The 12,276-nt window shown below is 46.9% G+C and overlaps 1 protein-coding gene across 6 annotated transcripts in view; it reads right to left on the bottom strand.

Moving 5' to 3' along the window:
- The window catches only part of LOC119964664, an 88,777-nt gene that overhangs the window by 17,173 nt on the left and 59,328 nt on the right, over positions 1–12,276 (bottom strand). For all 6 annotated transcript variants that reach the window (XM_038794435.1, XM_038794434.1, XM_038794436.1 and 3 more), the window contains one exon: positions 8,934–9,111. In XM_038794435.1, the coding sequence (XP_038650363.1) occupies positions 8,934–9,111 (178 nt within the window). The remainder of the gene's footprint in view (positions 1–8,933; positions 9,112–12,276) is intronic.

Here is a 12,276-nt window from a genome sequence, read left to right as displayed (position 1 = left end):
TGAAGTACTTGTCATATGAGGAACGTTTGAGGACTCTGGGTCTGTACTCGTTGGAGTTTAGAAGGATGAGAGGGGATCTTATTGAAACTTACAAGGTACTGCGAGGCCTGGATAGAGTGGACGTGGAGAGAATGTTTCCCCTGGTAGGAAAAGCTAGAACCGGAGGACACCATCTCAGACTAAAGTGACGATCCTTTAAAACAGAGATGAGGAGGAATTTCTTCAGCCAGAGGGTGGTGAATCTGTGGAACTCTTTGCCGCTGAAGGCTGTGGAGGCCAATTCACTGAGTGTCTTTAAGACAGAGATAGATAGGTTCTTGATTATAAGGGGATCAAGGGTTATGGGGAGAAGGCAGGAGAATGGGGATGAGAAAATATCAGCCATGTTTGAATGGCAGAGCAGACTCAATGTGCCGAGTGGCCTAATTCTGCTCCTATGACTTCTGGTCTTATGGTTAGGGGCTGGTTTAGCGCAGTGGGCTAAACGGCTGGCTTGCAATGCAGAACAAGGCCAGCAGCGCGTGTTTAATTCCTGTATCGGCCTCCCCGAACAGGTGCGGGAATGTGGCGACTAGGGGCTTTTCACAGTAACTTCATTGAAGCCTACTTGTGACATAAGTGATTATTATTATTACATCGGGAAAAATAGCAAAAGATTAAAATTAACAATGCTGTAATTGAATTCACAAAACATTTATAGCCAGGTGGATGAATCAATAACAAAAATAGGGAGACAAATAGTAGAGCATAATGCCATGGGAGTGTCCCTTTAAGAAAGTTTTTTTTATCTTATCATATGACTTCAGTGATGTCATTTGTGTGGATAGAGCTGAGTTGTGGCTGTGAGTTTTTTGGTTTTGCTTTCACATTTGGCTGCTGTGGACTCACACAGAGAACAGAGGTCTTTTGGCCTGTGTCTCTATCTTCATTTTAAAAGCTGTTCCAGACTGCTTGGTAACTTAAAATAGATAATTGCTTTCTGGAAGGAATTCAAATCTGCTGTTTGAAAAGGGGAACAGAGTATCAATAACAACAATCTTATACAAGTGAAAATGCTGTGTGCTGGGCCACGCCTTTGAAAAGGGGTTTGTGGTTTTCCTTGGATTTTGTTATTGAATTGGAACAGATAAGGGGAATTCATTAAGGGTTAGACATAGATTGTTGTAGCTGTGTGGGGTCTTTATGTTTGCGATTGATAAAAATCCTGCTGTGTGTGTTTATACAAATGTTAACTAAATTCTGAGAATAAAGCTTGTTTTTTGATTAAAAGCGCCTAAGAAGTCCGTTGAATAACAGCTGAAATAACAGCTGTGCTCATCCTAAACAAAGTCAACAAAACGTTATAGGTCAAGTGAACTCCATAATATACTTTGGAGTTTTTAAACCCTGGCCCATAACAATAATGAGGTGGAGTTTCAGGGTGACCAAGGTTGAAAACTAAATATTACAGGGACCTTGACTTTTAGAAAATGGACAAGAATGAGATGAGAGGTAGTGAGAAAGAATCTTTGCCTAGAAGTCAAGATACGGAATCAGTCTTAGTGGAGCTAATAAATAAGGATAATTTGGGGCCTCACGGTAGCATGGTGGTTAGCATCAATGCTTCACAGCTCCAGGGTCCCAGGTTCGATTCCCGGCTGGGTCACTGTCTGTGTGGAGTCTGCACGTCCTCCCCATGTGTGCGTGGGTTTCCTCCGGGTGCTCCGGTTTCCTCCCACAGTCCAAAGATGTGCGGGTTAGGTGGATTGGCCATGCTAAAATTGCCCGTAGTGTAAGGTTAATGGGGGGATTGTTGGGTTACGGGTATACGGGTTACGTGGGTTTAAGTAGGGTGATCATTGCTCGGCAGAACATCGAGGGCCGAAGGGCCTGTTCTGTGCTGTACTGTTCTATGTTCTATGAAACACCAGTAGGAGCATTTTACAGCTCCCCTAACAGTAATCAAAGTGTTGGGCAGAAAATAAATTCAGAAATTAATGCAGTATATAATAAGGTTAATGCAATAATCCTGTGGGACTTTAACATTCATATAAACTGAAAAAAGCAAATTGGATGTTCATGGAATGATTTCAAGCCAATTTTCTCGAACAGTATGTTGAGGAACTACAAGTGGATAGACTATTTTAGAGCAAATATTGTGTACCAGGGTAAAGTTAATCAGTAATCTCACAGGAAAGGATTATCTGGTAAACATGATCATAATATGATAGAATTTCATATTAAGTTTGAGAATTATGTGGCTCAGTACAAAGCCAGTGTCTCAAATGTGAACACAACCAATTACCAGGGCATGAGCGGCAAGTTGGCTGAGATCGATTGGGAAATTAAATTAAAAGATATGGTGGTAGAGTAGATAAGCAATGGAAAATATTCAAAGAATTAACTTGTCATTCTCAATAATTAATAATTTCCTTGAGAAATAAAAACTCTACTAGACAAGTTGCACACCTATGTCTAACTGGAGAAGTCCAGGATGAAAAGAATAAATTTATCATGGGGCCAAAAAGAGTTGTAAGTCTAAGGACTGGGAGCCTTTCCAAAATCAGAAAAGGTGACCAGATTATGAGCAAGCTGACAAGAAATATAAAAAGTTTCTGAAAAATTTTACAAGAACGCAAAAAGGAAAATGTTACTACGTGAAAGCAAACATGAGTCCCTTGGACTTCCAGTGATGGGGTTGTGCTAAATAGTTACACATCAGGTGGCTCTTCACCTACAAACCCCAAAATAGGCTCTATCACCCCAAAATAGCCCACTAAAAAAAGGGGAAGAAGTATCCCCTCACCCTAGCTAAAAATAATACAACAGAGGATGCGGAACAACAGTAACACCAGAGGTCGTAATGGAGAAGAAATGGAAGAAACCAGGAGAAGTAAGTGGCCGAGATGGCAGACGCACGAGGCGATGGAGCATCGGCCACACCAGAGCGAGAAGGACTGGAAAACCGCCCACGGGTTCTTCCTTACCAGAGGGCAGTTGGAAGATGTTCCTCTTCAGGGAACAAAGAGAGCAGAGGGAAGAGATAAAGACTGATATCCAAGCTGTGGTCAAGGTGGTTGTCGCAGAGACCCCATGGACTATGTGGCCCAGACGTTGGGAAACCTGGTGGGAAGGGACAGCTTCCCCAACCCGCCAGAAATAGACAGAGCCCCGGCCAACACCCAAGCTGGAGAGCAGCCGAGAGCAATAATCGTCAAAATGCACCGGTACCAGGACTGGGAGAGAATTCTGCGCTGGGCCAGGCAGACAAGCACCTGCAATTGGGAAGGGCACCAAATCAGGATTTACCAAGACATTGGGGCAGACCTGGCCAAACACCGGGCGGAGTACAACAGTGCGAAGGCAGCCCTGTACAAAAGCCAAGTCAAATTTGGGATGCTGTACCCAGTTAAACTCTGCATCACATTCCAGGTCAGGGAGCTTTTCTTCACAAACCCTGCAGGCGCGGATAAATTTGTCCTGGAGAACGGGCTGGGAAAACAGCAGCAGAGACAGCGGTGAAGAGGATCACCCAATGGGACTGAGTTAACCTGAGAGGCACTTTACGCAGGACTGCACTGCCTCTCTTTGAAGACAGGAACAAAAGTGTAGGAAGGAAGGGGCAATGGCAGCGGAACACAGGAGAGGGTGAGGAGGTTGGCAGAAGGGGAAACCAGACAGCAAGCGCAGGGTAGGCACATAGCTGACCCCAGGAGGGTGGCCACTACACTCACGGGAAAGCTAAAACCAGGAGGTGCGAGCGTGAAAGGGGCCGCTACGCGTCACCCACAGGAGAGAGAGCACTTGGCAGTGGTGGTGGTGGTGGTGGGGGGGGGGGGGAACACCAATGGGGGCACTATCAGAGGGGTAAACCAGGGTAGGGGAGTAAGGATAGGGGACAGTAACAGGGGGGAGACGAACAAGGAAGGGGAGAAAGAATCATAGGGGAAACATACGGACAAGGATGGTAAGGGCATTAGGCTGCCTACAACAGGTCATACATGGTGACTTGGAACACAAAGCCATTGCAAGCAGCCACTTTGGAGGGTTCCTGAATAAAGGGATATCCCTGGAGTGCAGGGACTCACCCACATGGCATACACATAGTTCGTGGCCATGTTGGGTACTCCTGGACAAAGAGAACGGTGGGACCAGTGACCGTGGCCATCTTGGATGGCCCCCTAACAAAGGGAAACCCCAGAGTGCAAGGACAGATTCACAAGGTAAGTATGGTTGATCCAGTAGGAAGGGAGGGGACAGAATCCCCCATCAGGATAGTCACCTGGAACGTCAGGAGACTCAATAGCCCAGTGAAAAGATCCAGAGTCTTCGCCCACCTGAAAAGTATGTAAGTTGACATAGTCTTCTTCCAAGAGACACATCTGAGGGAGAAGGACCGACTCAGGGTAAGGAAGAGCTCGGTGGGAACCCCAAAACAGGAGGACCTCTAATATGGCAAAATAACTCGGCATATTCATGGAGCAGATGGGGGCAGTGGACCCATGGCAGTTCACCCACCCAGGGGAGAACGAGCTCTTCATATTCTCATAGATACATAACGTATACACCCGGATTGACTTATTTGTAGTCGAGAAACAGGTGCTTCCAGGGATAATAAGAGTGGATTGCTTCACGATCGTGATCTCTGACCATACTCCACATTACATGGATGTGAGGCAGGAGACAGGCTGTGCCCAATGCCCCCCAAGGAGGTTGGACACAGCCCTCCTTGCCGACAAGGCTTGCTGCAAGAAAATATCACAGGCCATAGACGAGTATGTTACTAACAACTGGAACGGGGAGGTCTCACCCTCCAAGTTCTGGTAGGCGCTGAAGGCTGTGATCAGAGGTGAAATTATTGCTAACAAAGCGCAAAGAGATAGGGAAGAGAGGGTAGCTAGGCAACAGCTAGTGGACTCCATACTGGAGGTAGACCGGCGATATTCTTAGGCCCTGACCGTAGAGCCCCTGGCGGAGAGGAAGAAGCACAAATTGACTTTGGCCTGCTCTCCATGGGGAAAGTAGTGCACCAACTCCGCCAGCGATTGAGGACCCTGTACAAGCACGGAGACAAATCATTTTAAAAATAAATTTAGAGTATCCAATTATTTTTTTCTTCCAATTAAGGGGCAATTTAGCGTGGCCAATCCACCTACCCAGCACATCTTTGGGTTGTGAGGGTGAAACCCATGCAGACATGGGGAGAATGTGCAAACTCCACACCCAGGGCCGGGATTCGAACCCGGGTCCTCAGCACTGTAGTCCCAGTGTGCGAACCACTGCAACATCGACAAAACATTTGCGAGCACTGGCCCCACACTTGCGGGGGATGTTCATGGATTCGCTGGCAAGGGGCATCCTGCTGCCTATGCTAACACAAACCTCAATCTCGCTGATACCCAAAAAGGACAAGGACCCAACAGAATGCAGGTTCTACAGACCCATTTCGCTGCTCAACGTAGACACAAAAATACTGGCCAAAATCCTAGCCAGGCGACTTGAGAACTGTGTACCAGACGACACTGGTAGAAGACCAGACAGGCTTTGTTAAGGTTAGAGAGTTTACTTCGAACTTCAGGTGCCTGCTGAATGTGATAATGACCCTATCCGGGGAGAGAGCACCTGAGATGATCAACTCCCTGGACTCTGAAAAGGCCTCTGACAAAGTTGAATGGAAGTGCCTTATAGAGGTACTGGAGTGGTTCAGGCTTGGAACAGGGTTCACCGCCTGGGTCAAACTCTTGTACAGCGCTCCCTTGGTGAGAGTACCGATGAACACCACCAGCTCAGTACTTGCAGCTAGACAGGGGCACAAGACAGGGATGCCCGTTATCCCCGTTGCTGTTTGCTCTAGCGATCGAACCATTAGCGATCGCACTTAGGGTGGCAAAGAATTGCAAAGGCATCCGGAGATGAAGCAGAGAGCACAGAGTCTCGCTCTATGCAGATGACCTGCTCCTTTACATCTCGGACCCATAAAGCAGCATTGAGGGAATTATGGCGCTCTTGAAAGCATTTGGAACTTTCTCAGGCTACAAACTCAACCTGAGTTCAATCTTCCCAGAAACTCGTAAGGGGGAGCGGCAGAGCTGGAGGGAGTGTCATTTAAAATGGCCCAAAACAAATTATGCCAACTGAGGATCTAAATCGCTCATGACTGGACCGGGATCCATAAGTGGAACCTGACGAGCCTGGGGGAGGAAGTTAAAAAGGACCTGCAGAGGTGGGACACACTCCCACTCTCCTTGGAAGGGAAGGTACAGACAATCAAGATGAACTTACTGCCCAGGTTCCTCTTCCTCTTCAGATCCATCCTGATCTACAGCCCCAAGGCCTTTTTCAACTCAGTGAAAAAATTGATCATGGCATTTGTGTGTGTGTGTGGGGGGGGAGAGGAATAACCCAAGGATCCCAAAAAAAGCCCTGCAAAATACGAGAAGCATGGGTGGGGCCTGGCCTTTCCAAACCTGCAATATTACCACGGGACAGCAGCAGCGGAAAGAGTAAAGGAACGGATAAAGGAACCGGAGGCTGGCAGCAGCAACCCGGGGGGGAGGGGGGGAAGGGGGAGGGACAAGGGGGGGGGGGCGGACAATGACTATGTTTGTTTATTTAATTTTAATTTATTTTTAAGTTCTTTTGTTGTTCATTGGGGTTGGGGGGGGTGGGGGGATGTGATACATACGGTCTGGGGGTGTTACAGTTATTATGGGTTATTTTGTTGCATTTCATTGTTTGTTGTTATGTTTTATATTTTCTGTAAAAAATTCCAATAAAAATTATATTTAAAAAGAAAAAGGAACCGGAGGCTGAATGGATAAGAATGATAGAGAGTTTCTGCACATGGACATCCCTCTGCGCCTTGGCCACAGCAGCTCTCCCATCCGAACCGACGAGACACTCAACAAGCCCAGTGCTAATAGCCACATTCCGGTCATGGAACCAGCTAAGCCTGATGCATGTGCAAATGGTACACAGAGCACACTTAACCAGAGCCCAAATGAGCAGGTTCTTACCGGAGGTGGAGGACAAATGTAAACGGTGCCAAGGAGCCAGGCCAACCATGCTCACATGCCGGGTTCTGGACAGCCTTCTTCGAGGCGATGTCAAGGTTGTGGGGATGAGGGTGAAGCTATGCCCGAGAGTGGCAGTCTTTGGGGTATCGGACCAGCCAGAACTCTTTAAGGGGAGGAGATCTGACGCCCTTGCCTTTGCCTCCCTGATGGGTCGCCGAAGAATCGTGCTTGGCTGGCAGTCAGCAGCGCAACCCAAAACTGTGGTCTGGCTGTCCGAACTGTCGGAATTTCTCCAAATGGAGAAAATCAAATTCATCGTCCGGGGTAGGGAGAGGGCTTCCACAAAACGTGGGGGTCATTCACCAATTTGTTTCAAGACTTGTTTGTAGCCAACAGCCATTAATCAAGGGGGAGGGGGGTTCACGGAAGCACCATGGACACAAACAAAAAGAGAGGGGGGGGAGGAGGGGGGACGGGGAGCAGGGGGAAGGAGGGAGGGAGGGATCAAAGAGGCACAGAACCCGGCAGCACGGTGGCGCAGTGGGTTAGCCCTGTTGTCTCACAGCGCCGAGGTCCCAGGTTCGATCTCGGCTCTGGGTCAGTGTCCGTGTGGAGTTTGCCCATTCTCCCCGTGTTTGCGTGGGTTTCGCTCCCACAACCCAAAGTTGGCAGGGTAGGTGGATTGGCCACGCTAAATTGCCCCTTAATTGGAAAAAAAATAATTGGGCACTCTAAATTTATTTTTAAAAAGAGGCACAGAACCCAACCATACTTTTTTGTTTAGAAATTTAGAGCACCCAATTCATTTTTTCCAGTTAAGGGGCAATTTAGCGTGGCCAATCTACCTAACCTGCACATCTTTGGATTGTGGGGGCGAAACCCACGCAGACACGGGGAGAATGTGCAAACTCCACGGGCGGCAGGTGGAACTGATGCCAGGTGAGAGGTGGTAACTTACCCTTGTAGCTTAGTGGAGGTCGTTGGTTTTCTTCCTATATTGGACAGTAGTCCTCCTGGTCATGCTGTCAACACTGACAGCCGCTACCACTGCCTCCCAGGCGTTATTGGTATGACCCCGAGCCGGGATCGAACATGGGAGCTCGGCGCCGCGAGGCAGCAAGGCTAACCTGCTGCACAACCGTGCTGCCCTCGAACCCAACCATACTTAACACAAAACTGCATACATAACACCACGCTACTCCAACAGGTCCAGGTTGGAAGATCCAACAAACAGACACGCCAGATAGCAAGAAGGAGAGGGCGGTCGGGAAGAAAGGGGGGAGTTGGGATCAGGTGCCAAGTCAATTCTAGACACTTGCAGAGAAATATGAAGTGTAACCGACGTATATAGTGAATGGTAACCGTTGTATATAGTTTCTGTCTATATTCACTTTCATCTTTGTTTTGTATGAAAAGAAAAACATGAATAAAAACATTTAAAAAACATGAGTCCCTTAGGAGCAGAGACAAGAGCAATTATAATGGGGAATAAGGAAAGGACAGAAATGTTAAACAAATATTTTGTAACTGTCTTTCCAGGGGAAGACATAAGAACATACTCAAAATTATGGGAAAGTAAATGTCCAATGAGACCGAGCAACTTAGTCATTAATATGAGTAAAGACAAAGCACTGGAGAAATTAATGGGACTGAATGCCAACAAATCCCTTGTGCCTGACGACTCACATCCTGGGGTGTTACAATCCTAGTTGGTGTTACAACTCGACAGAGATACTGAACTGGATGTCCTCTTCACTTGGTCTTTAAGATTTTATGAGAAGCACATCTTCTGTACTTATATAACAAACTCAAGGCTAATCTATACATTTAATCCTCTATTATTGTTAACAACTTGCATGAAGTACTAAAGACCATTGCAATCCCCAATGGTTCCACTACTTAGCAGTTAATACTGATTTCAGTTGTTACAACACTTACTTCTGTTTTGATCGGTTCTTGTGGATGTAAGATAATGATCTTTACGTTACATTTTTCCATTTGCTGCTCCATACTGAGAGGTATGAGGTTTGACTCCATGTCTAATCTTTCCATTTCTATATCTTCCATAAATTCTGAGCATTTTCTGCATTCTTTTGTGCTGTCAACCGACTCCTCTCTGTAAAACAGCAGGCAATAAGTCTAATAGGTGACTGTTCCTTTTTCCAATTTCGTCTCTCCCAACAGTGGGCGAGATTCTCCGCAAATGCGGAGAGTCGTAAAGGCTGCCGAGAAACTGGGCGTGTTTCACGGCAGCCTTCACGACCGTTTCAGGGACCCGATTCTCCCCCCTGCATCGATGCTAGGAGGGGAACCCGGGAATCACGGCGTCGCAGCCTTAACGACCGTCGTTAAGGCCGCGCGCCAAGATGACGCGCGGCTGGCGTCTGTATGACGTCAGCCGCGCATGCGCGGTTCTGCATTTCTCCACCGCCGCCCGACAAGATGTGGCGGCTTGATTTTGTCGGGCGGTGGAGGGGAAATAGTGCATCCCTTATGGACGCAGGCCCGACGATCGGTGGGCACCGATCGCGGGCCTGTCCCCTCCCGAGCACAACGGTGGTCCTCCCGCCCCAAACGGGCGCCCAAATGTCCACAAATGGGCATCCAGCGCCCATTTTTACGACGGCAGCAAGCAGGTGTGTTTGCTGCCGTGAAATAACGGGTGTAAAAACCCGGCTGCTCGGCCCCTTCGGCCGCGGAGAATCGCTGCTCGCCGCGTGACGTGGGTCGGGCGAGGGGGGGAGAATAGCGGGAGTGCGCAAAAAATGTCGGGAGGCCTTCCCGCTATTCTCCCAACCGGCGTGGGCAGCGGAGAATCACGCCCAGTGCTTTTTGTGCTAGATTAATGTCCACAAGGGCGAGTCACATAGGAATTATTAGGAGCAGAAGTAGGCAATCCAGCCGCTCGAGCCTGCTCTGCCATTCAATTGGATCATGGCTGATCTCTTCCTGGTCTCAAATCCACCTCCCCACCTATTCCCCATATCCCTTTAACCAATTTTTAAAATCAGAAATATAATCTATACCCTTCTTGAAACCATTTAGTGACTCAAACTCTATCACCTATAGGGCAGCGAGTTCCACAAATTCACCACCCTCTGCGAGAAGTAGTTCCTCCTCATCTCAGTTCTAAATCTACCACCTCCTAGTCTATATCTATGACCTCTAGTTCTAGGTTTCCCCACAAGGGGGAGCATTTTGTTTATGTTTACTTTATCAATCCCTTTTAGTATTTTAGATGCCTCGATCAGATTCACTCTCATCCTTCTAAACTCCAGCGAGTATAAGCCCAAACTATTCAATCTCTCCTCATATGTCAACCCTTTCATCCTCAAAATCAATCTGGTTAATCTCCTCTGAACTGCCTCCAATGCCACCACATCCTTCCTCAAATAAGGATACCAAAATTAAACACAATACTCCAGATGTGGTCTCACCAACATCCTATAAAATTGCAACATTTCTCTACTTTTATGCTCCAATCCTTTTGCAGTAAACACTAACATTCCATTTGCCTTTTTAAATACATGCTGTACCTGCATACCGACTTACTGCAATTGATGAACAAAGACACCCAGATCCCTCTGCCCATTTTGAACCTGCTTTCCATTTAGATAATAATTTGCCTACTTTTTTGGTCAAAATGGATAACCTCACACTTATCCACATTAAACTCCATCTGCAAATTTTGGCCCAATTTCCTAGCCTATCTATATTTGTCTGTAAAATCGTTATCTCCTCTTTACTGCCTGCTTTCCCACCTATTTTAGTATCATCTGCGAATTTAGCTATGTTATATTCTGTCCCTGCTTGCAGATCATTTATATAGATTGTAAATATTTGAGGTCCGAGGACTGACTCTGCGGCACGCGCTAGTTGCAGTTTGCCATACAGAGAAGTACCCATTTATCCCGACCCTCTGCTTTCTGTCGGTCAGCCAGTCAGCCACTCAGCCAATCCTCAATCTAATCTAGTCCTCTACCCTCAATCCCCTGCATTCTCACCTTCTGGATCAATCTTTTATCTTTTTTTTTTTAAATTTAGTGTACCCAATTCATTTTTTCCAATTAAGGGGCAATTTAGCGTGGCCAATCCACCTACCCTGCACATCTTTGGGTTGTGGGGGTGAAACCCACGCAAACACGGGGAGAATGTGCAAACTCTACACGGACAGTGACCCAGAGCCGGGATCGAACCTGGGACCTCGGCGCCGTGAGGCCGCAGTGCTAACCCACTGCGCCACCGTGCTGCCCTGGATCAATCTTTTATACGGCACCTTGTCAAACCCCTTGTGGAAGTCTAGGTACACCACATCCATAGGACCCCCATTATCCACCTCGCTGGGGCTGTTTAGCTCACAGGGCTAAATCGCTGGCTTTTAAAGCAGACCAAGGCAAGCCAGCAGCACGGTTCAATTCCCGTAACAGCCTCCCCGAACAGGCGCCGGAATGTGGCGACTAGGGGCTTTTCACAGTAACTTCATTGAAGCCTACTCGTGACAATAAGCGATTTTCATTTTCATTTCATTTTATGTCCTCAAAGAACTCAATCAAGTTTGCCAAGCACGACTTACCCTTCATAAAACCATACTGACAATGGTGAATTGAGCTTGTTTTCCAAATGTTCAGTCATCTCCTCCTTAATGAATGATTCCAGCAACGTCCCCACCACTGAGGTCAAGCTAACCGGTCTACAGTTTCCTGCTTTTTGCCTCTCTCCCTTTTTGAATAGGGGCATTACATTAGCATGTTTCCAATCCACTGGGACTCTTCCAGAATCCAGGGAATTCTGAAATATCCTGTATCCAGTATCTCTGCTGCCAACCCCCTTAATAACCTAGGGTGCAGGCCATCAGCAGATTTATCTGCCTTTAGTCCTATTAGTTTATTAAATACCTTCTCCCCAGTGATGATTTTGTGCCAAGTTCCTCTACATTAACTGCAGTTTTTGGAAAACTTTTATTACCCCCAACTGTGAAGGCAGAGGCAAAATATTGGTTCAGTGCCTCCACTATCTCTGTGTTCCTCATTATTACCTGACCTATATTGTCCTCTAAAAGGGTAATATTTACTTTAGCTATTCTCTTCCTCCTTATATACTTCTAGAATATTTTGGAATCAGTGTTTATGTTTTCTTTTGTTTCCTTTCGTAGATCATCTTAGCTCCTTTGATGTTATTTTTAGCAACCTTTTGCTGTACCTTAAAGTTCTCCCAATCCTTACCACTAGATTTTGCAGTATGCTATGCCCTAGGTTTTGCCTTTATATCTTCCATGACTTTC

Source organism: Scyliorhinus canicula, chromosome 4, assembly GCF_902713615.1.
Source record: "Scyliorhinus canicula chromosome 4, sScyCan1.1, whole genome shotgun sequence".
NCBI classification, from domain to species: domain Eukaryota; kingdom Metazoa; phylum Chordata; class Chondrichthyes; order Carcharhiniformes; family Scyliorhinidae; genus Scyliorhinus; species Scyliorhinus canicula.
This window is presented reverse-complemented; position numbering and strand designations above follow the sequence as displayed.